We start from the raw sequence: 27,314 nt of genomic DNA on the forward strand, positions 1-27,314 counted from the left end.
CATCCTGCTTCGCCTTCACTGGCTCTCTGTGTCTTACAGAACTGAATGTAAAGTTCGATTAATAACATACAAAATTTTAAATGGCCACACACTGGGCTACATCAGTTGCATTCTCCATCACTATGCTCCTGTTCGCCCACTAAAGTCTTTTACAAAAAAAATGCAATTTGTGCTGTCTCCGTTTTTTAAAACTTTTAGCTTTAGGGGTCTAAGATTTATTGAAGCTGCTACAAAATAATGTTTAAAATTGCAGTATTTTAGGTGTATTACTATTAAATTATTGCCTGCATAAACGCAGTACTGTGCTATCTGTAAATGCTAAATTTTTCAAAGCAACAATAGGTTTCACTGATTTTATTAGTAATATGTAATAGTCTCCTTAAGCAAAAAATCAGAACAGCAAATTGAAAATGGACATCCTGTGTGTGCGATGTGTTGTTTTTTTAAATAGAGATATAGTTTTATCTCAAAACAAAAATCCTAGTGTAAATGGAATTTTTTATCAATGTTTGATACTACTTAGAATGTGTCATCAAAGTAATATAAGTCCAATTATAGTGTACTGATTTAACTGTATAAGTCACTAAATATGTGACATCTGTAAATGTCTTCTCATTACACATATAGTTAGATATAACCTGGTTTTGTAAGACACGGCTACATTGGACGCCAATTCTAATCTTTAAAAACCTGTTAGGGCACAGTACTGCTTTTACAGGTTAGATTACCCCTAAAATGCTTTCAGTACACTAAACTAGCTCTTCCCAACTCGTTTTATCCTTCCTCCTCCTTCACTTCCTATTCTGACTTACTCAGCTGAGGCAGAGGGGCTCCTTTCGAGCTGGGTATTGTATTCAAGCTGAGTGCTGCATCCAGGAAGCACCTCTGGTCCAGGCAGAACCCCAGCATGACTAGGGGGCATTCTTCCAGCAACTTCCTATAGCAGCACCGAAGGACCCCAGCATGGCTGCCCTTTGGAAGTACAGTTTCCTTGCAGCAATGCTGGTGTCCAAATGAGAGGATGCTGCTGCCCAATTTACTAGATTATCACATGACCCAAGGGTTAGTCTTCAGTTGTCCATTATATTGGTCCCCCAACCAGAATAAATATACTTTTTTGTTACGATGCACTAGATAAAATAACTAACTTATGTAATGTGTGCTCTAAATTTATTTTTGAAAAGGTTAGTTTTAATCTTTATTGCTCGTACTTTAATTCTAAATAATTTTACAAAAACTTGCATTAAAATTCTATATTAAATTCCTTTAAAATTTCATTTTTCACTACATTTGGATTTTTTAAAAGTTGATCATTTTTTATGCATGCATAGTTTAACTTAACATATGAGTGTGAAATGTTTACAAGTTTAAATAAAAAAAAAAAAGAAAAAGCATAAAAAATTGAAAAAAGACAATTGCATTTTAATCTGAACATTTCCAAAGAAATCCATTTTGCTGTAGACATGAACAATTAACACTAAAATTAAAAGCTTGAAACTCAGAATTACTCCAGTGTGAGTAAGTATGGGTTATATTTACTGCCATTTTTTGTACTATAATGATGGGTTAGAAGACAGTTACATCCACTATTAATATGAATCGTGGGTTATAAAATAGCTTTACAGTAATAATGGAAGCACTTATTTTTAATCCAAACCTTTTAAGAGAAATGTAACTTCAGTGGAGTTAGTAGACTCTCTGAGACTGCTCTTCGTTGTTTGCTTTCTCTGTAAATCTTTCTTAAAGCTTTAATTTCTATTCAACTCATGTTTAAAATGGTTCCTGAGACTTGACATTCTTGGTTTAAAAATTTGTACCTTTTGTTACTTGTTATTTTGCATCTTCATGAAGCCCAAGGTTTTCACTCTTTTTTTACCTAAGATGATCACATCAAAATGAATATTTTCAAAATTATACAACATTCGCAGCAGCATACAGTCTATTAACTCTAGTTGAAGTACATGTTATTACTAATTTTGGTTGAAAAGAAGTACAGCATTTTTTAAAGTGGTTTTAGTGTTGCAAGATGCACCTACTGTGCATTTCTGTGCCAGGTTTTTACTCTCATAGTTTGAGAGGCAATTAGTGAAGTTGTTACCCACTTGGTGTTTCACTTACAGGATAAAGAAAAGGCTAAAGTCAAACTCTCTGGCAAATTTTGCAGCTTTGATGATTTTTAAGCAAAATGTAAACATGTTTTTTTGCAGACTTTAGTCACTGATTTCTAATGGAATTTAATGGCATCCCTATTACTTAATAAGGGAGTGCTATCATTTTTAACTGTAACTTTTTATGAATGACAACTTTAAAAACTGCATGCCATGACATTAAACTGAACAAATACTAACATTATGTTTTATCGCCCTCCATTTTTTTCTTTATTGCATCTTTTTTCAACTCTTTGCTTCTTTCTATGCCAATCCTCTCAATCATTTTTTCTTCATATATATTTGTATTTGACCCATTGCTTCAAATTTACACTCTTCCCTTTCTTTGCGTATATTTGCTATTTGTGATTTTTTTTTTCGGTTTCTCATTTTTGGTAAATGGATCTGGCTTGTCTACTTAACCTCTTGCAGACATGCCTATTTCTTCCTCTCCTCCTACCTCTCTCAGCCCTATTACACAGACCCTGCCAGGTGATAAAGACATCCTCAGTACCCCAACAGAAGGAGACATGAAAAATGGTGGTAGGTTCTTTCAATGTAATAAAGAAATGTTGCCGATCTGACACCTTTATCACGGGTGTACAAAAAGATTAATATGTAGAGAAAAGTTTTGTATCGCCGTATAGGAAATACATTATATATATATATATATATATATATATATATATATATATATATATAATGTATACAGTATATATATTCCCTACAAAAAAAACATCTTTTTGCAGTTTTAAAACATCTGCAGAAAATATTTCTAAAACTACGTTTTTTTAATATCGGTTTTCAAGCATTTTTGGTTAAATTTAATTGAATATCTTTAGTAGTAGAGTTTAGTAATAAAAAAAAGTTTCAGGTTTTATTTATTTATTTTACCTAACACTAAGACTGGAATAAAATTGTCTTGTCTATTGAGTAAGTAGTTTTAGATCTTAATTTTTGGTAACTATCCTTGCATGGATAATTCAGTCATATTTAGTCAGTCTCTATGTGCCTATATTATTTTTTTTTCTTTATTTTCATGCAGTGGAATGCTATACTAATTCTTAGTAGGTTTCAAGATTCAGGGTCATTGATTTTTCATAGGTGTAGTTTTTATTAGCATACCAACAAGCAGTAAGAGGTTTGTTGTGTAGAAATAACTATTAAGTGATGAATATAGGCTAGGCATTTTTAGTTATTTCCCAACTCCAGCTTAGTAACAGTTGCTCGGAAATAAATGTCTATGCAAAAAAAAATATTAATTTGCTTCCTGTATTTTATTCACTGTCATTTCTTTCTTTTTTATATACACCGTTTTTAACTAGTGGACTTTTATCTTTTTGTTTCAATTGCTGTCTTATTTGTGTATAATTAATATATAACATTTTGCCTTCAGGTATTCTTTTTATCATTCATGTATAATTCATCTTTCTTTATTAGTCTGTATATTATAACATTAGGGTTACTCTTGCCAAGAAACCAACTATTTCAGTGGTTTGGGTGTTTATTATTAAAAAAATAGATGCAAGAGACGGTAAAGGGGCTAACATAAACATCCCCTAAACCACCAACCTGCACTTCTTCCACCCACTGAATCCTTGCCTCAACTAATCTCTTGACTATGGGGCAGTGAAGGTTGTTTTAATGGTGGTGATAGTGGAAGTGGTACAGAGGTGGCTTTATCCATTACCCTAGAGCTACTTCTGGAGAAATCCTTAGGATTGCTTACAGACAGGACTTCAGTGTCCCAGATTTAGGTAATGAGAACTGAAAAGAGCATAAAGTGCTTTAGGAAGCTTAATTTATTATGACTTTAAACACTTTGTCATTTTCCAGATATGACTGATGCACTATGAATGCAGTGCCCAATACACAGAGAAGGATATAATCTTCACTTAAACCTGTACTATTTTTTTCTGATTATTTTGAAGTCAGCTGACTTTTTTGAGATTCCACCTCCACAACAGTAGCAAATACACACTAAAACAAATTTGCATTTATACCCTTTAGCTCAGATAACGTAGAATGTGCTTCATGCAAGTTGTCTTTTATTTTCTTTAATAGAAGTGAAGCGGGAAGCTCTAGTAGCTCATTTTGTATATCTGAAGTCATCAGATTAGCATTTTAGAAAGGTGTTTGAAGCTATTTTGTGGTCGTACTTTGCAATACACTTGAGCTTCTTCTTCTTCTTTCGGCTGCTCCCGTTAGGGGTTGCCACAGCGGATCATCTTCTTCCATATCTTTCTGTCCTCTGCATCTTCCTCTGTTACACCCATCACCTGCATGTTCTCTCTCACCACATCCATAAACCTTTGCTTAGGCCTTCCTCTTTTCCTGTTCTCTGGCAGGTCTATCCTTAGCATCCTTTTCCCAATATACCCAGCATCTCTCCTCTGCACATGTCCAAACCAACAGAATCTCGCCTCTCTGACTTTGTCTCCCAACCGTTCAACTTGAGCTGACCCTCTAATGTACTCATTTCTAATCCTATCCATCCTTGTCACACCCAGTGCAAATCTTATCATCTTTAACTCTGATACCTCCAGTTCTGTCTCCTGCTTTCTGGTCAGTGCCACTGTCTCCAACCCATATATCATAGCTGGTCTCACTACCGTCCCGTAGATCTTCCCTTTCACTCTTGCTGATACCCACAAAGACGCAATGCAACACCCTCTGGCCTTCTCTAAACTTCTCCATCAACATCCTCAGAGCAAACATTGCATCTGTGGTGCACTTTCTTGGCATGAAACCACTGCTGCTCACTGATCATCACCTCACTTCTTAATCTAGTTTCCACTACTCTTTCCCATAACTTCATGCTGTGGTTCATCAATTTTATTCCCCTGTAGTTACTGCAGTCCTGCATATCCCCCTTATTCTTAAATGTCAGCACCAGTACACTTCTTATCCACTCCTCAGACATCCTCTCACTTTCCAAGATTCCATAGATAGATAGATAGATACTTCATTAATCTCAAGGGGAAATTCACATACTCCAGCAGCAGCATACTGATACAAAAAACAATATTAAATTAAAGAGTAATAAAAATGCAGGTAAAAACAGACAATAACTTTGAATAATGTTAATGTTTACCCCCAACACCCCCCATATTACTCCTCCTCCTGCCCACTCCTGATGCAGCCCATGATAGCAGTGTCGTCAGCGAACTTTTGCACGTGGCGGGACTCTGAGTTGTATTGGAAGTCCGATATATAGGCTGAACAGGACCGGAGAAAGTAAAATCCCCTGTGGCGCTCCTGTGTTGCTGACCACAATGTCAGACGTGCAGTTCCCGAGACGCACATACTGAGGTCTGTCTTTAAGATAGTCCACGATCCATGCCACCAGGTATGAATCTACTCCCATCTCTGTCAGCTTGTCCCTAAGGAGCAGAGGTTGGATTGTGTTGAAGGCGCTAGAGAAGTCTAGAAACATAATTCTTACAGCACCACTGCCTCTGTCCAAGTGGGAGAGGGATCGGTGTAGCATATAGATGATGGCATCCTCCGTTCCCACCTTCTCCTGATATGCGAACTGCAGAGGGTCGAGGGCATGTTGAATCTTAAAACCATTAAACAATCTGGTTAAAAACTCCACTGCCATCTCTCCTAAACATCTCCATGCTTCCATAGGTATGTCATCTGGACCAACGACCTTTCCATTTTTCATCCTCTTCATAGCTGTCCTTACTTCCTCCTTGCTAATCCGTTGCACTTCCTGATTCACTATCTCCACATCATCCAACCTCTTCCCTCTCTTGTTCTAATCATTCATCAGCCTCTCAAAGTACTCTTTCCATCTGCTCGACACACTCTCCTCGCTTGTGAGTACTTTTTTGCCATCCTCTTCCTCTGTATACTCTCCTGTATTTCCTCATTCCACCACCAGGTTTCCTTTTCCTCCTTCCTCTTTCCAGATGTCACGCCAAGCACCCTTCTTGCTGTCACCCTTACTACATCTGCTGTAGTTTCCCAGCTGTCTAGTAACTCTTCACTGCCACCCATTGCCTGTCTCACCTCCTCCCTAAACTCAACCTTGCAGTCTTCCTTTTTCAACTTCCACCATTTGATCCTTGGCTCTACCCTCACTCTCTTCCTATTCTGAATCTCCAACGTCATCCTACAGACCACCATCCTATGCTGCATAACTACACTTTCCCCTGCCACCACTTTGCAGTCTTCAATCTCCTTCAGATCAACTCTTCTGCATAGGATGTAATCTACCTGTGTGCATCTTCCTCCACGCTTGTACGTAACCCTATGTTCCTCCCTCTTCTTAAAATACGTATTCACCACAGCCATGTCCATCCTTTTGGCAAAATCCACTATCCTCTGACCTTCATTCCTCTCCTTGACACCATACCTACCCATCACCTCCTCGTCTCCACTGTTCCCTTCACCAACATGCCCATTGAAATCCACTCCAATCACCACTTTCTGTCCCTTGGGTGCATTCCCCTTCCATTTAGTCTCTTGCACGCACAATATATCAACCTTCCTTCTCTCCATCATATCTGCTAACTCTCCCCTTACCAGTCATACTGCCAACATTCAAAGTTCCTACCCTCAGTTCCACTCTCTTTACTTTCATCCTCTTCTCCTGCCTCCAGACACGTTTCCCCCCCTCTTCTTCTCCTTCTTCTTCAGTCAACAGTAGCCCAATTTCTGCCAGCACCCTGCTGGCTAACAGTACTGGTGGCGGTCGTTGTTAACCCAGGGCTTGACTCATCCGGTATGGAAATTTGTATTGTTGTCCACATATTGATTTGGCAAAATTTTACACCAGATGCCCTTCCCAACGTAACCCTCCCCATTTATCCGGGCTTGGGATCAGCACAAAGTAACACACTGGTTTGTGCATCCCCTGTGGCTGGGTTTCAATACACTTGAGCATTTCTATAAATTTCCCTTTGAAATGTGGCTCTTCAGTTTCCTTGTTCCTTTGAAGTGGAATATCCTGTTTTGCATATATCAAGTCATGTCTAAAACAGTTTCATCTGCTTGCAGTTTCTCTGTAGAATTTAAATGTTGTTGGGGTAAATCAGTTTGCATCTCTGGGAAGTGTCAGCAGATTTTGCAGTGCCCTGCATCCTGTACACTATATTCTAGTCATTTAATTGTCCATTCTGCTTACTGAAAAACAGCATGCCTTTCTTGCTATTGTAATTGATTAAGCATTCTGACTTCAGCTTTGAGATAATCGGGTAGATCTAGAGATTAATCAGTGGAAGCCTGGACCCAACCTAGACTAGCTTATGTCACAATTAAGTGTGTTTCCTAGCCTCTGCTTGGCTAATTATCACATAGGTTGATTAGTTATATTTTGTTTCTTTGTGACTAATCTCCTGCATTATCTTTGTGGAATCTCCTTCAGTGATGTCATTCCCTCTACGTAATCCTCATCCCCTCATTTGGCATTGCATGTTCCTCCACTCACACACCTTGATGGACAGAATGTGAAATCAACAAGCTTACTTACAGTATAGGAACAGCTCTAAACCAGGTATCTCATTCAATGATGTCATTTCCTCTATGTAAGCATCCCTCATTTAGCACTGCATGTTACTTCAGTTGTAAGTTCTCAGTAGTATTCATGCACGCCACTTAATGGACAGAATGCAAAATCAACAAGCTTTTTTTATATGGGCAGCCCTAAACTTTTAGTTATTTTGCTTTCTCTCCAGGTGGTAACTTTTCTTGTACCAGTCTTGCACTAAATGCTCTTACTAAAAATACGTTTTCCAACTTTTACTTTTTACCCACATATCCATCATTCAGTCAGTTTGCTGACTTCTCAGAATGTAAAAGAATAAACTTTGCAAACAGTAGCCTGAAGTTCTATCAGGGTAGTGTAGGATTTTATGTTTTGTCATTTCTCTAACATTTTACAAATGGCAGATAGGAGATATCCATTGTAGGGTAAACTTATATGTGTGGCGGTTGGTTGTAGCTGTGAACAGTTTGTGTTCTACCTTGATAGACTTTGACTCAGAATGGTGCGACATGTTTCAGCTTGTGTGGATTTTTTTTTTTGACTGAAAGATTTTTAGCATCTGAAAAACATAGGCATGATTGCTATATTTTTTTGTTGACATATTCACTCACCACAGCTTGAACACTTATAGTATGTTTTCCATTTTAATAGTATATTAGTTTTATTTTTCGTCTTTATATTATTCAGCAAATGATGATGGTGTTTGCTGATTCAGAGTTAATCATTTATGGGTAAGAACTGCCAGCAGTTCTTGGCAAAATAAATACATCTTTTTCTAAAACCTTCTGGACAGATCAACTGGAAGGCAAACAAATTATTTTTAAGACCTGTGAGATTTGCCGGGACACCACCAGTCGGAAACCACTTCTTTATCAAAATCACACGTTTATTATACATAATAAACACAGTCCTTAAACATCACACAATGCACAAAGCAATAATCCCCCAAATACTCTCTATCTCAGTCCTTTGCCGCCTCTACTCTCCTCCTGGGAGCTTCGTCCTGCTCCCACTCCCGACTCTGGCTCTTAGACTGTAGGAAGGCGGGCCTTTTATTCCTGCCTGGATGTGCTCCAGGTGACTGATGACGTCCATCCGGCAGTACTTCCTGGTGTGGTGGAAGTGCTGCCCTTTGCCCCGGAAGCACTCCGGGCGTCCCTGGCAGGTTCCTCTGCCATCTTGCCTAGTGTGGCGGAAGTAACAATATCCGGGTCCCACAAGGTTTAAAGCGCCCTCTGGCGGTGACCACGGGTCCCAACGAGTTCGAAACTTCTCTCTCTTTTCCCGTGGTCCTCTCCTGCTCCATGGCGGTTGCCCCCTCATGGCCTGGAAGCTATTCCCGCCACCTTCCGGTCCTTTTAGGTGACCCGGCCAGATAATAACCCCGGCCATCTGCGACAGACCATCAATCAATACAGCCATCAGTCTGTCCATTTTTTATTTTGTTTGTTTCAAATTATCAGTAAAATACAAACATAAGGCTGGAAGCAACTTGACCATGCTTCCATACATTTGTACACATCTGCCCATTTCCTAGAGCAGTTTTTGATGTTGTATCTTGTGGCCTATCACAATAATAACAGGTGAAAATTAAAAAAAAAAAAAAAAAATTCAGGTCACTCTTGATGCACACTCTAAGTCGCTCACCCCCAGCTAGTTGAACTTTATTTTTAATGTTTTGGTACATTTACCATTGTAATGATAGCAGTGATTAAAACCAATGTTTTGTAACAGCCAATCCCTTACCCAGACTGGCCACTACACTACCAAGACTATAACATGGAATACCTGAGGTTTCTTGCTCTAATATCAAGCCGTACTCCTTACAAGATGTCTTATTTTCCCAACACAATGAAATATCCAGAGACAGTAAATGGATATGTCAAATTAAACACAGATATATTGTAAAATGAAAGACAGAAAAACTTTCAATAATAAATAAATATGTATAAGCGTGCGCAAATTACCACTTATCCTCAAAACACCAGTGACTAATTAATATATATATTAACACAAATATTTACAATAAACCCTCCCTTGCCAAACAATTAACAAAAGCACACAACACAAATACAAACATAGATCTGAAAAACATGGCAGTTGAAAATGTGGTGAAACAGTGTGTCCCAAAATAAAGTCCAGCGGTATAGAAACTGGTTATGGTGCTTCCTCCCAACAACAAAACAACCTCACCGTAAACGTCCTGACAATGGTTGGAATGACTTCAACCCCGGGGTTTCTTGGCTCTGGCTGTCGTGATGAGTGATCGGTAGATGAAAAAGCTGGCAGTGGAATAAAGCAATGAATAGCAGTAATGAGTTTGTAGATGGTTGGATAAATTGTCTTCTTTTCTTTTCCTCTCTCTCTCCGCCTCTCTCTTGTCGCCTCTCACTCCTCTTTTTTAAATGTAAAATGTCCCGGATGTAACTGGTGTGTAAACAGGCGATTTCCGTCCTGGGGCTGCGGTCTCTCTCCATCATCCGTCCCCTCTACACTAACGGGGATAACATTCAATGACGTACACATAACGGACAGTAAACGGGACGATGAAAACAACAGGCACTCAGCACATACATAGAATATACTATTAGTGCAGCCCCGCTACATTTTTATGGATAAAATTTACTGTAAAAGTTTTATGAATTTTATACTTTATATTTTAGATGAAATGGTTATATTCTACATGATGTGATCACACTATAAAGTTGTTTATAAAGTTGTTTAGCGGGACAGCCCAGAATAATAGTGCATTTTGTGTGTTTTTACAACACTTATTCATTTGCAATAAGTAAAGTCTGCACCTGGCTGCCACAAAAAGAATACCACCAAAAAACAGACAACAACTAATATGTAAGCTACAACCTGGTGAATATTGTTTGAAAGTGTTCCTGTTAACAGTAATCAAATAATAATGGCAGGAAAAGGCTCATCTTCTAATACAGAGGTAGGCTCTAACATCTGTGCTTTTCACCTCAGAATGAATGTTAGTGTTAGTCTATGCAGCTCTGTGTTTGTTTCAAGGTCTATGTTTATTTAATTATGACATGGTGCCGCTGAATATTAACACAATATAGCCAATTTGGTGTAGCTTCCTGAATAATAAGATCCTCAAGCCAGTCAACCTAGAACACACATTTTAGATTTGATTTTTGCACAACACCAGACGGTGACAGTTCTTCTTGTGTGTTCAAGATTTGATGCATTTGGTGTGTGTTTTTTTGTTCACAGCAATATTATTTGATAGTTTTCAGATTGTTGATTTTTTTAGCCAGTGTAGTCACTGTCAGAGGGCAGTGCTAAAGCCAACAAGTGGCAGTATTTAATATTCAATATTCTGTCCTGTGGATTTTTTTTGTTTGATGCTACACATTTATTTTCTGCATTTTTTTCATTGAGCCGCTAAAGCTATTAGCTAACTGGAGTGCCAAGAGCAGGCGCCTCTTATCCACACATCTTATACTCTATATTAGCAGTTTGTGGTCTACTTTAATGATAGTTTTTAATTCATATATTTAATAATCACTGCTCATTCTAGTGATTATTCAGTTTTATAGAAATTGAGATTTTGTTTAGTGTTGTAATGTTGATCAAATCCCATTAATGTGGTAACACCTGGAAAATTTCACAAAAGAATTACAGAATCAGAAAACATAAATAAAGTTCAGGTTCAGGATTAAGACAATTCTACTGATGTAAATCTATAGAAACTGCAGTGTAGTAATATATTGTATAGGACCAGAATTGCATTCATAATTTAGTTTGAAAAAATCATGAAGGTTCCATTCAGATGTGTTTTAATAGTTGGTTAAATGGCATTTTGTGCATAATTAAAGCCTTTTTTTCTTTCTGTCACATATTGTATGGTTTTGAGTCTGACCTGTTAAAAGAAAAAAAAAGAAAACGTAACAAAAGTCATATTTTTCAATATAATCCTTCTTTAATATAAACATTTTAAGCAACATTCTGAATTGAAAAGGAAATGGTTACATTTTTCAATCTTTTTACTTAGTAAAATTCTTTCTTCATATGGGAACTTTTAAAAATCACGTTGTGAAATGATGCAGCTTTATCATATCACTATCAGAGCTGACCAATGATGTCACTGGTCTAGTATTGAGCTTGTGGAAGAGGTCAAAAATCCCAAGATGCATCTATGGCCAGCCTGTCCTCTAACAGCTATGATGATTTTTGGGATTTTGAGTTCCTCTATGAGCTTAATACTAGACCAGGACATCACTAGTCACTCCTCACTTGCAATTCATGTAAACCGGATGCATTATTTCACACCATCATTGTTTTCAAAGTACAGACATGAAAGAGTGATTTTCACTATTAAAATCTGTTTCCCGTTGAGTAAAAGAATTTATCTCATACAAATCTGAGATGTGATTGATTGTTCATTATAAAAGAGATTTGACAGACTTATGTCTTTTTACACTGTTTCAGAGTTATTTCAAAGCAAAATGTTTCTCCTGGTAATAAAACATGTTTATTGATCCTTGAATTAAAACTATGATCTGCTAAAAGTAATTTTACATTAATGATAGATGCATTCTTTCTCTTAGTATAAATAAATATACATGAAAAATGTTCTAATTTTATTCAATGCTGTAAAAATACACAGTGCCTGAAGCTGAATTATTAAATGTCTGAGTATACATTATTTGATTTTACTGTATAAGTAATGTTAAGTGCAATAATGTTTTATCATTTAACCAAAAGATTTTAAGCACTGTCATTCATGGATATATTTCTGTGATATTTTTTGAAAGGTTGAGAATACAAGAGTTTTGAAGAGAGGAAGTCCGTTAGCACAGTCAATCCGATTCATTTTTTTTCACAGTATTTTAAACCAATTGGTGACTAAGTTGTCGGCATTGGTGTGAGTATTCCCTGTGGAGTGAGTTGTTGGAGTAATCTCCAATTACCAGCTATCATAATCTTAGATTAAGTGGGGTTTTAAAATGGACAGATAGATCTCTAATTAGATGGTAGATTGCTTTAGTAAACAGTGAAACAGATGACTTCAAGCATTTAATGAAAATGTGAATCAATATTTCAGCTGAAATTAGTTTTGTTCCAAAGTTTTTTCTTTATATTTTAAAGTCAAAGGTTTAATTCACATTTCTATGTATGTGTATAATAAAGTATTATTACCTGCATTGCTTTAATTATTATTCTATTATAAATGTTTTTCTTTTTCCTTTATAGGATCGTTACCTCTGTCTTATATTTTTTTCTGTACCATAGTGATCATATGTTATCTACTAAATCCATGAACTACAAACAAAATAATGCTTGGCTGCTTGGTATAGGAGTGGCCCCTTTATTTCCTTTACAGTTTTTTTTTCTTTTTAAGGTCATATTAAACCATCACTTCCATATATGTCATCGTACTTGCAGCTGCATTACTACTTACCAAAGTACAGTTATGGTGTTTATGGAACTTGTGGGTTTTTTTTTCATTGGTTATATATCTCCATCTAGTGGAGCTCTTTTATATTGCTATTAAGAAATTCAGACTTGGATTCATATATTTACTGTATAAAAAAATCCAGAGATAGTGTCAAAAAAGATTGTTTCTGGTAAGTAATTTTATCTTTCTTATAGCCTAGCTTGGGTATTGCCAACTAATATATGAATGATACACAGGAAATATTAAGAACAGTGCTTAAAAAAAGTATAACAAAATAATTTTGTTGTTTAAAAATAGACTATTAAGTAGAAAGCAGAGAGACCATTATGAGGCATTGATGATGGTGTGAAAGTGTTAAATTTCATTGAAAAACTCAGTAGCTATCAAGCTCTGTCAGAGATGTTTTTGTCATCATTGCTGTTTCATGTTTCAGGAGCTTAAGGTACACTTACAACAACAGTTTTAATTTAAGTTTGCAGACTAATATTATTATTTAAGCAAGCGTATGCAAGTAGCAGTACGCACTTAATCCTGAACTTTAGTGGTTTCATCGATAATAATTGAATGACAGCAGGTTTCTTCTTTTTTTGTTTGTGTATGCAGTATTCATAAGATCACCAAGAACTTTAGAATCAATAGATCCTCAGTTTACAATGCGCAGAAAGATGGAGCAAATGAGGGAAGAACTGGAGTTAATGGAGCAACTCCGAGAGGTTGGTTTTAAGACAGGGTCATTTCATAAGACAGTGATTTTCTACCTGTAACCACATTGTCGTTTTTATTATTGCTGCTTCTAAGAAAACATTATTTAGTAGTTCATAAGTCATTTTATTTCCATCCATTTATAAAATATAAATTATGTGACTGATTGGTATTGTGTTAGGTATTGTAAAGAGTATACCTCATTTAAATTTTTTACTTTACATAACATAATTTTCTCCAATCTGCTTAGTCGAGGCCAGTTTAAAATCATTTATTCTCTTAATTCCATTTACAATAACATAGTAAATTCTGTTTTTGAGTTCCCTATCTAGCTAGAGCAACACCATTTCTAAAAATGTTTGTTTCAGTAGTAAAAATGTAGGGATAAGTAACTAAAACTAGCAGGAAAGAGAACAATGCTGTGTGGAAGAAGAACCACCCCACACATCCCCTGTACATGACTTTGAACACACAATGTCTAAATCATTAATATCACTAGAGAAGTTCATTTAGTACATACAAGTCAGTTTTCAGAGTCAAAATATTGATAGTAAGTAGTAAGAGAAAGATATTACAGTACTTGAGTACCAGAATAGGAATTTATGTCATTTAACTATCAGAGCAGGCAATGTACTATTTTACTTTCCAGACCAGCAGTTTTAAGAGTGGTTTGCAAGTTCATTTAAATAAATGTCTATCATGAGAAATATTTATAAAATTGTCTAATTAAAATACATATCAGTTGATTGACATTTTATGTTTTGCTTTCTTGACGTTTAAGTAATAAAATCTCTGTATAAATAAAATCTGTCTGTCCGTATGTATGTATATGTCTGTCCTCTTTTCACGAGAGAACTACTTAATGGATTTAGATAGGGTTTTTTTCTACAATTTGCTTGAACATTCCGTTTGTTTTAGCGACCCCTCTTATTGCGTTATAGTATCATAGTTCACTTGTGGTATCGATTTATTTGTTCAAATCCGAGAGAGACGCAGTGGGCTGAGGGGAAAGGGGCAGGGCCCTCCTTACTTACAAGCCAGCCTAGCTTAGCTAGTGAACAAGAGAACTACTTAACGGATTTAGATCAGGCTTTTTTCTAGGATTTGCTTGAACATTCCAGTTGAGTTTGCTCTCTCATCACATTAAGAATCATAGTTTGCTTGCAGCAGCGATTTATTCATGCTAATCCGAGACAGAGGCTGCGGACCAAGGGGTGGGGGAAGCATAATATTATGAGTAGGGAGCCAGGCAGGGCACTCCTCATTGTCCTGTTTCACTTCTATGTGGGTGAGGCCGTGTGGGACAGCCAGTAATAAATAAATGTTTTTGCTGGGTGCACAACAGTTTGGATTTAAGATGAATAAAAAGTCTAAACTATAAATATAAAGGTCTGATTAGAATATTTCATAAAGTACAGAGATGAGCCAAAGAGGAGAAAGAACTGAACTGCAGTTGGTCCAAAGGATATGTCTTCATTTTGTATTTGTTGGCAGGTTTACTGTGGCTTAGACATGCAAAGACATCTCAATAACTTATGTAGCTAAATAATATAGTAGCAGAATTACTTTACAAGTGTATACAAAGACATTGCTTGCCTATGTAAAAGACTTGTTGCCAAAAACTTCCCCAATGGAATGACCCAAAAAACATTTCCAGTGAGATCTTGGAATTCAATAAAAAAAAGTGGAATGACATAGTGTGGCCTGGAAGAGAATGACGATCACTCAAAAAAAAAAAAAAAAAAGTTAAACTAAATATGACTGTATAAAAGTCTTGGAAAAGTGTCTTGAAGGAACAGACCAAGATTTTGGTAATTACCAAATGTTATGTTTTATACCACTTTAATTTGCTTTAAGTTAATTTCTTTCCTTAGTTCTACTTACCTGGAATGCCAGTATAGAATAAGTATTATTATTTGAAAATAATAAAGTTTGTACAAAAACACCCAAAAACAGAGTGTTTATCAAACCCGTGTTTGTAGGAATCTAGTGAGTATATTGACAAAAAATCTGAATCGTCTATGGAGGGAGCCACATACCATTTAAGGGCATGCATATTACATACACCATCACTGACAGACATTGCCAAGTCCAAGATTCAGACCCAGGACTCTGGAGCTGTGTGGCAACAGCCTTATCATATTAATATTTTCATCTCAAACCAAGGTTATTCGTTAATTTGGTAAAAACAGCAATTTTTACTTTATTGATATGTATGTGTGTAAATTTGTGTAACTGTACCTGTATGTTTTTATACAGTCAAATTCCATGTAATTGGCCAGCAGCACCTGTAATATGCTGTCAACAGTGGTTTACAAATTGCATTTTGTTGTTAAGCTTTTTCTTGAAAAAAGCAACTGGCAGTTTTCTTCATTCACTTTCTCTGGGAATTGTCTAGCTTATTAAAATTGCATTTTTTGTGTCTGAGCTATTAAAATTGTTCTTTTTTTGCAGAGTATTGAGAGTAGGCTTAAGGTGACGTTACCAGAGGATCTGGGTTCTTCATTAATGGATGGAGTTGTTTTGTGTCATTTGGTTAATCACATTCGACCTCGCTCAGTTGCCAGCATTCATGTTCCATCACCTGCTGTGGTATGTGCACTATGTTTTTTCTTCCATAGTTTCTATTTTATACTAAGAGAAATATTTCTAAAGTGTAAATCAATTTGAGTCACTCCAGGTGCTGTCACATTGGAAGCTTGCCAATTCTGGGTAACACATTAGTGTCAGTATGCAAGGTCTGCAGTTGTATGCTATACTCATTTTTTTTAGTTGGAGAACAGCTGAAATAGGTTTTTGACCTAGTTGATTATATCTACAGGGCAATCTTTTTTGAGAACAACAGTTTTCTCTGCAAAAATACCCCTTCATTGTACTCAAATACAATAATGTCTTAAGCTGTCAGTACTGCTCTAAAAACTAAGAAGTGTCATGTGGTGTACTTAACTGTGCTTGGTATTTTTAAATACAAACATAATCAAAATCATTTATGAGCAATTGTTGAGGAAATTATTTTATTAAAGAACTAGTGGGCTCCGGCCCCTGCTCGCTTAGCTTGCCAGCCACTTCACGTCTCTGCCGCTCACATATGTGGATTTCACTTTCACCAAACAAATATTTTAATTCTCGCAGGTATGCCTCTTCATTGGGAAGAAACACTACTTTTCCCTGATGACAACACAAATTAAACGATCTACAAGTCTCCAACTTCAAGTTTAAATCTGAACAATATATTCGATCTCTTTTCCGTTATTTCACCGAGTAATAATTTCCGTTTATTTGCACTAATGCGATCTTTACTATCATTTTTTTTTTAAACTTTCGAATTTTAGTACTTTCATTATCTCTAACCTGCTCTGCATGTGTAGCATGCCAACGTTTGTGAATTCTTTACAACGCTCTACTTTGTCTTCTACTCTGTCTTTTATTTCCGGCCCCAGGCGAGGTTAAATCTCTTGGGACAACGTCTCTTCTCACGGGACGTGAAAGTATCTCTCTGAAAAGTCACGTCTCGTCCCAGGCTTTTTTTTTATTATAATAGAGAGATATTATTTAGTCTTTTTTTATTTTAATTGAACAGCATAATAAGGTATGTTGTCATTAGCAGGAGACAGCAATAGGTAATATAACAAACAGCCAATTATATTACCTTCTGTCTAGTTTTTTAATTAAATGTATTCTTGTCTTGCCTTAGACAGTTTTATTGTTTATCTCTTTGTATACATTTGCACTAATATAATTGCATTACTTTCTATTTATAGCCTAAATTAAGTATGGCCAAATGCCGGAGAAATGTGGAAAATTTTCTGGAAGCCTGCAGAAAGATGGGAGTCCCAGAGGTAATTCAATATCAATATGGTACCATTGTGGCAGTTAACAGCTTCTTCATTGCTTGAGCTCTGGGATGAAACGTTCACTGAAATAAATCAAAAAGTGTTACTGTACCTTGAAAAACATTGTAAGTATAAATGCAAATGTTTATGAATAAAGTATAAATCTGAAAAATAGTGCAACAAAATTTCAGTGAATGATCCCAGTATCAGACAATTCAGATTGTGTTTTGAGGCAATGACTCCTGATGTCATCATATGGCTTTTGCTTCCATTTAAAAGTATACATGTAGCGCTCTAAATTTTTTATGGTTTTAAAAGACCCTGGCATGACCTCACAGCACTGGGCTTTACGTCAGCATATTAATTTAGCATGGCTAAGGTAACCATCTTGAAACAGCTCCAACAATGAGAGCAATTCCCCGAAATTGAATAACACCATTTATAATGTAAACACAGAGATTACTTTCCTTCTTTCAACCAGGTAGTTACACATACCTTGTTTTTTGTATTTAATATATCTTTTTTATATAGCCAAAAGTTGTGTTTAAATTTTTTTTTCTTGTGCTTTACAGAAAGTTTTATCTGTTTATTTTTTACAATACCTTGCACGGTGGCTGGTTTTTGCAGTTTTTAGGGGTTTTTTTCACATTATTAAACATGTTCTTATTAACTTTTTTAATTAAAAATATATCTTGACTGTGTTATTTATATCGCGTTCAGATATGTTCAAAGATAAATTCGATTTAAATCCTCAATGACGTTTATTGTTTTGGAGGATATTTCAAATCTCTTTTTTAAGAACAGCAGACTGAAGAATTGATTTATTTTATGTGCTTATTTTTTATAAAGTATCTACAGAGGTATATTATATATTATAATTCTATTTAGTTATATATTTATAACTAACTATTATGACATTGTGTAGGCTTGCATCTGCAAAGAAATGAGAACTAGAATAAAGGTCAGGATAGCTTTGTTTGCTCATGGTGCCTGGTTGATGAGTCAGTTTCCAGCTCAAGTATCTTTTCTGTTTTAGCTCAATCTTTTTATTTTCACACTAGTTAGCTCTGCAGTATCTATTGCTTTGAGCTGTTGTAAGTATATGAAAAATACAGAACTTAAAAAACATTTCTGAAAAATAACAAATTCCTTCTACTTTCACATTGCCAATTTGTTATCGAAAAACAGTTTATTTTCAAACAAAAGTAACTTGGACAATTTCCCTTGCAATATTTGTACTCATGTCTGAAATAGGATTTATTGACAATAATAATAATTCTTTACATTCATATAGCACTTTTCAGACTACTTAAAGCACTTCCAATGGAAGAATATAGAAGGGAGCTTAATACACAAGATAATATATAGACTCTTCGACCTTTTGCAAAATTCTTTGAACTTCCACTCATGTTGCTGAATTACTTCATGAACAATATAATGTTTTTAAAACCTGTGGATATGATCTCTTATCTGTGTGCAAAATACAGCAGCTACATGTGGTAAATTGGCAACATACCTTCTAATCGATATTACATTTTTGCCATGGAGAGGACAGGACATTTTCACCCAAATATTGGAGATTTTGATTATAAACTTAAGAAGGTGTAATTTGAAGATTTTACAGTTAATATCAAGGACATATTTAATAGTGAATAAAGCTGTGTTACTACATCCATTCTCTAAATGAGCTAAGACTGTTTCATTAATGTAGTATACATTACATCATACTAAGGTTTAATTATATAGATTTTGCTTCCATTTAAAAGTATACATGCAACTCTCTAAACTTTTTTTTTTTAAAGACCATAAAAAGCTTAGCTTTGTTTATAACTCTTGTCAATTGAAAATTGTTTTCAGAAAACAAATGTGTTTCTTTGTACTTTAGAATGAAATAGGCATCGGACAGTGATTCTATATTTAAATGTATTAATTTAGAAGATGTTTTATCCAAAGTGACTTACAAATGAGGTCAGCACAATTCAGTCAAGTTCTTTTTTTGTTTAATTTTATTGATATTATTTGAAGAAAACAACAATCATAACAAACTTAACAAACCATATTTCAGCCCAAGAAAAAGAGAGTAGAGCAAAAAAAAAAGAGAGTAGAATGTCCTTTTCCCTGAGATAAATGTGCTTGATAAAAGATTTTAAGTTGGATGATTGAATTTTTTGCGCACATAGAGCTGGAATGTGTTCTATTCTTGGCTGCCTTACACTCCTTTTCAGAGATAATAAGTGAAAGATCCTTTCTCATTTGTACCTTGGAATCTTTGAAAGGAAAGAGGCTTTAAGATGTTTTTACATATTGTTAAGATGCTGTCTGAGTCTGATCAGTATTTTTTTCTGGAGTAGAAATGGGTGGGAGGTGAGGAAAATTGGGCTGGTTCCTTTTAGCGAAGTTTCTGATTTGAAAGTAGTGGAAAAATTGTGTTGATGGGAAGTTAAATTTGAAGCATAATTTTTCATAAGATGCAAAGACATTATCTTTACACATATCTCTTAAGTGTTTTACTACCTGATGTTTTCCAAACATAATATATTCTATAGGTTTAAAAGGGTAGAAAAATGTGATTTTTATGTAAAGGTGTGACAAATAAGAGCCTCTTTGTCTTAAAGTGTTTTCCGCATTGGTTCCACATTCAGGTTTCTGCTCGGTTTTGCAAATAGGCAACATCCAGCGTTAAAGCAGTGGTACTGTTTCTGTGTCATTTACCTTCTTTTTCATATTCGCATGATGTGGGATTTATCAAATATACCGAAATTTATTGCATATCATTTACAGATTTAATTCTCTTGATTGTAATCATTCTGTAAGAATATAATGGTACACGGAATGGCCAAACTATTCCATTTACTATAGCTGCTTTAGCATTGTTAGAAGACATAGCAAATGGAAGAATTAGAAGAGAACATATATTTATAGATGATGATGATTGGCTTCTAAGTCGATTTTGATTTCCAGGAGCTATCTTCTTGGAGCTGTGTGCTGAACTGGCGCCGACTTTACAAAGACAGTCTTTGAGGAATTGTGTTGTACCTGCTCCTTTGCAAGCACTGTTCTGCTGACTGATTGAGTATTTCACAACTGTCACTGAGTTGCGCCTTGCCATCTGCATAGGATGGTATTATCTGCTTATCATCCAGATAGCAATGTCCGGTTTTCCAAGTGTAATCAGAGTGGTCAACTTCATGCACATTGCTATTGCAACGGCGCTGGACAAGTTACATCAGCCAAGGATGAATCACCAAAAGAATAAGTTTGCATTACATAATCTGTAGCAAGAGCACCTATAAAAATGGCAACTCTGAACTGTTGCACACACTTTTTTTCAACTTGCACAGCAAAAGGCAAACAGTCCTTATAAAGATAGCAAGTCACCACAAAGAGCCATATAAAAAGCAGAAAATCTATCTGTTGTGGCACTTGGTGCCAGCTCTACACTGTAAAGGCCTCTTCAGAGAATTAATTTGCTTATGTAAATAGAAAGCATTTCCTCTCTAGTAATGTGCTGCTCTACAGTCCACGGAAAGTGTGTTGCATTGTGCAAGCATGTAGTATGCTGCATAATGTGGCACATAATCATGGCTTGCCTGTACCTGAAGAGATGCGGTATGATGAACCTGATCCTGACCCACCAAATGATCAGTCAAATCGGTAGCCAAATCTTGCAGCATTACAACTTCATCTGAATGTAATTAATAGAATGTAAAACAGGTAATCAGATGCAGCAGAAACACAACTTTTCCCATCTGAACAACTTGTTAATACTCCTGTTCCTGACATGCACTGCAACATCTTTTCCTTAATAATTGCTTCAATAAAATTACCTCTGATCCTTGTTAAGCTTTCTGGCCTGTAGTTACTTAGATTATCCCAATCACCCTCTGCACAAGAACCACTTTTCTACCCTCTCAAACGCATGCAGTTTTTAATATCTGGAAAACATTTGAGATTAAATCATTTAGAGATCTCTACATAGACAATGTCTTTGCATCCCACGAACAATTACACTCCAAATGTAACTTTCCAGTAACACATTTATTTCACTACTTTCAAATTAGAAACTTTGTTAAACAGAACCTGCCCAATTTTCATCACCTCCCACCTACCTCTATGCCGAAAAAAATATTGATCAGTCTCGAGGACTCGGATAGCATTTCCCTAATATATAAAACTATTTTACAGTACCTCCCTTTCAAAGATCCAAGAGTATAGTGGGAAAAGGATCTCTCACTCAACATCTCAGAAAAGGAATGGAAAATAGCAATGCACAGAATTCACTTGAGCTCCATTTGCGCAAAGCATAGAATTATTCAACTCAAAATTATATATCGAGCGCATCTCTCTCATTTAAAATTGTCCAAAATGTTTCCAGGGCAAGATCCAGCTTGCGATTGCTGCAGTCATGTTCCAGCCTCACTGGGCTGCATGTTTTGGGTGTGCACCAAATTAACATCATTCTGGACCAAAATCTTTAAATGCCTTTCAGACAGCCTTGGTGTCACAATCCCTCCTAATCCACTAATAGCTGTTATTGGGGTACTTCCAGATGGACTTAAAGTGGAGAAGGACAAACAAACTGTAACTGCCTTTACTGCACTATTGGCGCATAGACTTATCTTGCTCACCTGGAAGAATCCTAACTCTTCTACTCTAAGTCAGTGGGTAACTGATGTTATATACTATGTAGCAGTTGAGGCGTGTGTCCACCTCTTGAACCCTCAGGTACCACTCCAAACACCAGGTGAAAGTACAAGACTCTGTTATTTTGTACTCACGTGCACAAAGCACACACTACTCATATAATCAATAAACTCACAATACTACTCTTTCCTCCTCGCCCAGACACTTCGCCACCCTACCTCCCAGCTCAGCTCAGTGTACTGGGCTTTCCCAGAGTCCTTTATACACCCTGACCCGGAGGTGTTCCTGCCCAATAGTCCACAGTTCCTTATTCCTTCCGGGTCAGGGTAAACAGTCCTTATCTTCACCCCGGAAGCACATCGTTTCTTCCTGTCCCGGGATTATGACGCACTTCCGGGTTATAGGGCATATAGGAGTCCACGGGCCTCCCGACAGAGACCCCTAGTGGTCCCCAAGGTATCCAGCAGGGCTGTGTATAAAAACTACATAGTCCATGAGGCCCTGCTGGAATTCGGGGCACGTCCATGTTGTTGGGAGAGCTCCTCCTGACGGCCTGGGGGTGAGGGCCGGAATAGGAAGCCGGCAATCCACCACAACTATTTGAAACTGGAAAAAATCAAATTCGCACTTAAGAGGATCTGTACAAAACGTTTTCAAAACCTGGCAGGATCTAATGAATAACATTTTAGAATAAGCATTTAAATTGAGGAAGCAGGTTCTCTTCCCTGTTTTACTCCATTTATATTTATTCATTTATTAATTTATCTATTTGCTTATTTTTACTAGCCTAAATTTTTACTCTGGCCTAGCTCTCTTTCTCAGGGATAAGGGTCGATTTGTCTTGACCATTTTTTGTAAAACTTGAGTTATTTGTATGGAATGTTACTTGATTTTAATAAAATAAAAATAAAAAAAAAGATTATCCCAATCACCTTTTTTCGCCAGGGTGCAGAGATTTTTGAAGACTTCAATTAAAAACTTAAATTATCTGTCACGGGTCAGGACTGAAGCCATGACAAATAAGAGAAAAGATGGATAATAGAACAGCTACTTTAAAAATGATATACTATAGATTAGTGAATAGTCATATTTATTTACAAAACAAAATTTAATATAGTATTTGCAAAATCATTTAATTAATATAATATTGTAATGAGCAGCATAATAAGAAAACACTCAAAGGTACTGGAGTTTTTTACGTTGTACTTGGAGTCTTCGTTCGGTAACAAATGGTGCCCTGTCTTATACTCCATTATCTGGGTTATGGAGTGCACCTCCAAAACAATAAAAGAAATCTTTCTCTACCAATCTGTTTTCAACCTATGGGGTACGCCCAACGAGTGGGGTGTGGACACATGTCAGTGGGGGTGCAAAGTTTGCTCGAAAATTCAATGTGAAATCTTATTTATCTTTGAAAGTCACTAATTCATTATTCAGCCTCTAGGGGGTTATCTCACAACAATAACCGTATCTGTTTTGTGATCACTGGTGACCATTTATTTGTGCGTACTGCTTCTAGCAAAGGACAAATCCATAGAAGGCTAAAAAGTTCATGGTTAAAAATGAAACATTGTTTTGGCACAATTAAAAAAATAGGCAATGGAAATACTACTAAGGTAACTGATAGCAACAAACATATCAGGGTAGTGGCAACTGAATCCACTGCTGAACCTGACAGTTACAAGCCATTAATATCACATGCATTACTAGCATCGGAACTGAGAAAGGATACTGTCAAAAGTACAAGCAAGTGAAGGAATTATGATGTATGGTACATAAAATATGATTTACAGTGATCCCTGCCTATCGCGGAAGTTACGTTCCAGACCCACCCGTGATAGATGAAAAACCACGATATAGAAAGACCACATTTTTTTTATAGTTTAATCCTTAAAATTCCCCTCCCATACGCTTTAAACACATGTAAACTTATTCAAACACACTTTGGATATACACTATGATACACGGATGTCGGGCTAAAGATATGAGTAACATAATAATAATCATCATCAGTTTTACCTTCTCCTGTATGGTCAAGGTCTTCCTCTGGCGCTTAGGCTCACTGCTATCAGAAGGCTTACAAGATGCAGGACGCTTGGGAGCCATCGTAGGGCTTAAAACAAAACGAAAAGTTAATAAGTTTGCTCAGAAAAGTCAGACCACAAGCAAGGTACGCGATACATGATTTGTCAGGGACCCACGCTCGCTGTTCATGCGAGATTACACCACGTTAGCAGTAGCTAATCAGAGCCCAATAGAATAAAATCCGCTCTGATTGGTTGAGTCTCCTCTTTCAGCCAATAACGGGCTTTGTAAGAAATCATCTGGGTGCTATAACGCGAAACTCTTTGTCTGCTGAAAACCGTATGCTTTGTTATGAATTGGCTGCAAAGTACACTACAGGTAGGATGTACTTATTGAATTTTTCCGCTATATAGTGGGGGTGCGATAGAGCGGGGGATTACTGTACTTGTATTATAGTTAATAGCGAACGATGTCCACAATGTGTTATGTGTGAAGTACTTGCAAATGACAGTCTGAAACCCATTAAATTAACAAGACACTTGACCACGAATACCCAAACTTGAAAGATAGACCCATTGACTTTTTTCGCAGTAAAAAGTCAGGGTTGGGAAGCCAAAAACAAACTATGTTCAGCCAAACCACCGTACCAGTTAAAGCAGTGACAGCTTCATTTGAAGTGGCATATTTGATCGCTAAAGCAAAAAAATCATATACGATTCCAGGGAGTCTAATTCGTCAAGCAGCAATGGCAATTTCTAGAACTTTGCACAGAGATAAGTTTGCCAGTGATATTGAGAAAGTTACAGTATTCGATAACACAATTAGCCTCTGCATAAGTGACATGGCAAATGATGTTAAAGGCTAACTAATACAGAGAATTAAGGATGGGGGAAAATGTTTGTTGCAAGTTATTGAGTCAAATGATATTTCCAGTGTTTCTCAACTTCTTGTTTTTGTTCACTACTGCTGTGATGGAAAGCTCAATGAGGATGTGTTGTTTTGCTGTGAACCAGAAGGAACATGTACAGGAAAAAATATTTTTGAAAAGCTCAATACGAAACTAGGTCAATGGGTCTAACCTGGGAAATCTGCATAGGGGTATGCACAGATGGAACAGACGCTATAGTTGGGATAAATAAAAGACTTATGGCAGTGATTCACAATTTAGCTCCACAAGTTTGTTTCACTTACTGTATTATTCACAGGGAGGCCAATGCTACAAAAACCCTGCCTTTAGAATTAAAACAATGTGCTGCAAACAGAAATTAAAATCGTGAATTACATTAAAACTTGTCCAACAAAGTCCATACTTTTTGGCCAGCTGTGTAAGGAAATGGGGTCAGAATATGAATCCTTACTCCTGCATACAGAAGTGAGATGACTCTCCAGAGGAAATGTTATTAATAGATTATCTATTATAAAAAAAATTTTGGGAGGGAGACTAGGGAGACGAGACGTGATCTTCTAGGAAGACAATTTGACATCCCGCAAAAAAGACACTTTAACGTCAAACGAAACAAGGCAGTGAGACAACATTTAAAACAAGTTCACGGACATCCAACCTAGCAGTTGTTAGAATGCTTTTGGCAGACACACTTCATGCACTCCCAGCTCTTAAAACAATGACAAGCAGAACATGCAGCTTGCCAGCAGCAGCAAGCCAGCAGATGATTCAACCGTTTCTCCTTAGCGTGCGTTCAGCCCCCCTAACCCCCCCTTTACAACGCGAGCGGAGGAGACACGAAGTGGCAAAAGGACAGTTGCTGTACAGGCTTTTAAATGATCGACGCACAGCATGACAATCAGAATACGTAACGCACCAGCAGCAACAAGCCAGCAGGTGATCCACCCGCTTCTCCTTAGCGTGTGTTCAGCCACCCTCCCCTTCACAACGCGAGCAGCATTTTACGTCCTGCGAGGAAGAGATTTTACCACGCCCAGGGCCAGAAATAAAGGGCAAGTATTGTTTTTACAAATGTTTTAAAGTAAAAGTGAAAATAATGCATATGTAACAATTCCCATGAAAATAACCATCTCTTTAAATTGTATATCTGGTATACCAAACTGGGGGGTGGGCGAGAGAAGCGAGCTGGGGACGTAGCCCCCTAGTTTTCATTAAGAAACGAAATGCAGATTTTCCTTCTTGATAATGCATCTTCCTATGCAGAATATTTTACTGACACGAAATGGCTCACTCATCTTGTGTACTTCCGGACATCTTTGATAGACTCAGTACACTTAATTCATCACTTCAGGGGCCCAATTCAAATGTGCTAATGGTGTCCGACAAAGTGGAGGGATTTGTGAAAACATTGGAGTGGTGGAAAGTGCAGACAGAACAGGGCAATGTGGACATGTTTCCCACTTTGGATGAATTTATTACTGAGAATGAACTTGGTATTGATACTATAAAAATGAATGTTGCTATCCACCTACAAGACCTTGTTGCATATTTCAGTAAATATTTTCCTGAGCAGCAGTTTCAGGATCAGCATGACTGGGTTTATAATCCTTTTGTCTCTAATTTTGGGGCATCAACTTCCATTGGACCAACAGGATGCTCTTCTGGAACTTTCAAGTGATCGAACACTGAAGGCATTTTTTGATTCGGTTTCATTGGCAGAGTTTTACATGACCGCTAATACAGAATATCCTGAGCGATCAAGACATGTAATTGATGTACTTTTGCCATTTGTGTCAACTTGGCTCCGTGAAGCAACATTTTCCATCCTATCATACATCAAAAGCTAGTACTGATCCCATTTACTAAGAGTGGAGAACGATTTAAGACAAGCTGTGTCCAGCATTGAACCCTGAATTCATAAGATGGTGTGTCAGAAACAAGCTCAACTATTCCACTGAATAAAATAAGTTCTTGGCTTAAATCATATGATGAATGTAAACAACCTGCATTATGATGTGTATATAACATATATAGCATATATTATTATGATGGCTGCATCCTGATGTATTGTTGTGTGGTTGAGGGAAGGGGAGCTCGAGTCCAAAGTACACACTAGAGGGGGGCGCATTTTCAAAAAGATTGAAATTAC

At 36.7% G+C, this 27,314-nt stretch overlaps 1 protein-coding gene across 5 annotated transcripts in view; it reads left to right on the top strand.

The window, feature by feature from the left end:
- lrch1 (leucine-rich repeats and calponin homology (CH) domain containing 1) overlaps positions 1–27,314 on the top strand; it is a 397,155-nt gene that overhangs the window by 333,392 nt on the left and 36,449 nt on the right. For 3 of the 5 annotated variants that reach the window (XM_051927322.1, XM_051927324.1, XM_051927323.1), the window contains 4 exons: positions 2,580–2,690; positions 13,661–13,770; positions 16,214–16,351; positions 17,521–17,598. In XM_051927322.1, coding sequence (XP_051783282.1) covers positions 2,580–2,690; positions 13,661–13,770; positions 16,214–16,351; positions 17,521–17,598 — 437 coding nt within the window. The remainder of the gene's footprint in view (positions 1–2,579; positions 2,691–13,660; positions 13,771–16,213; positions 16,352–17,520; positions 17,599–27,314) is intronic. The other 2 variants (XM_051927326.1, XM_051927325.1) reach the window with 1 other exon arrangement.

Source organism: Erpetoichthys calabaricus, chromosome 4 (assembly GCF_900747795.2).
Source record: "Erpetoichthys calabaricus chromosome 4, fErpCal1.3, whole genome shotgun sequence".
NCBI lineage: Eukaryota > Metazoa > Chordata > Cladistia > Polypteriformes > Polypteridae > Erpetoichthys > Erpetoichthys calabaricus.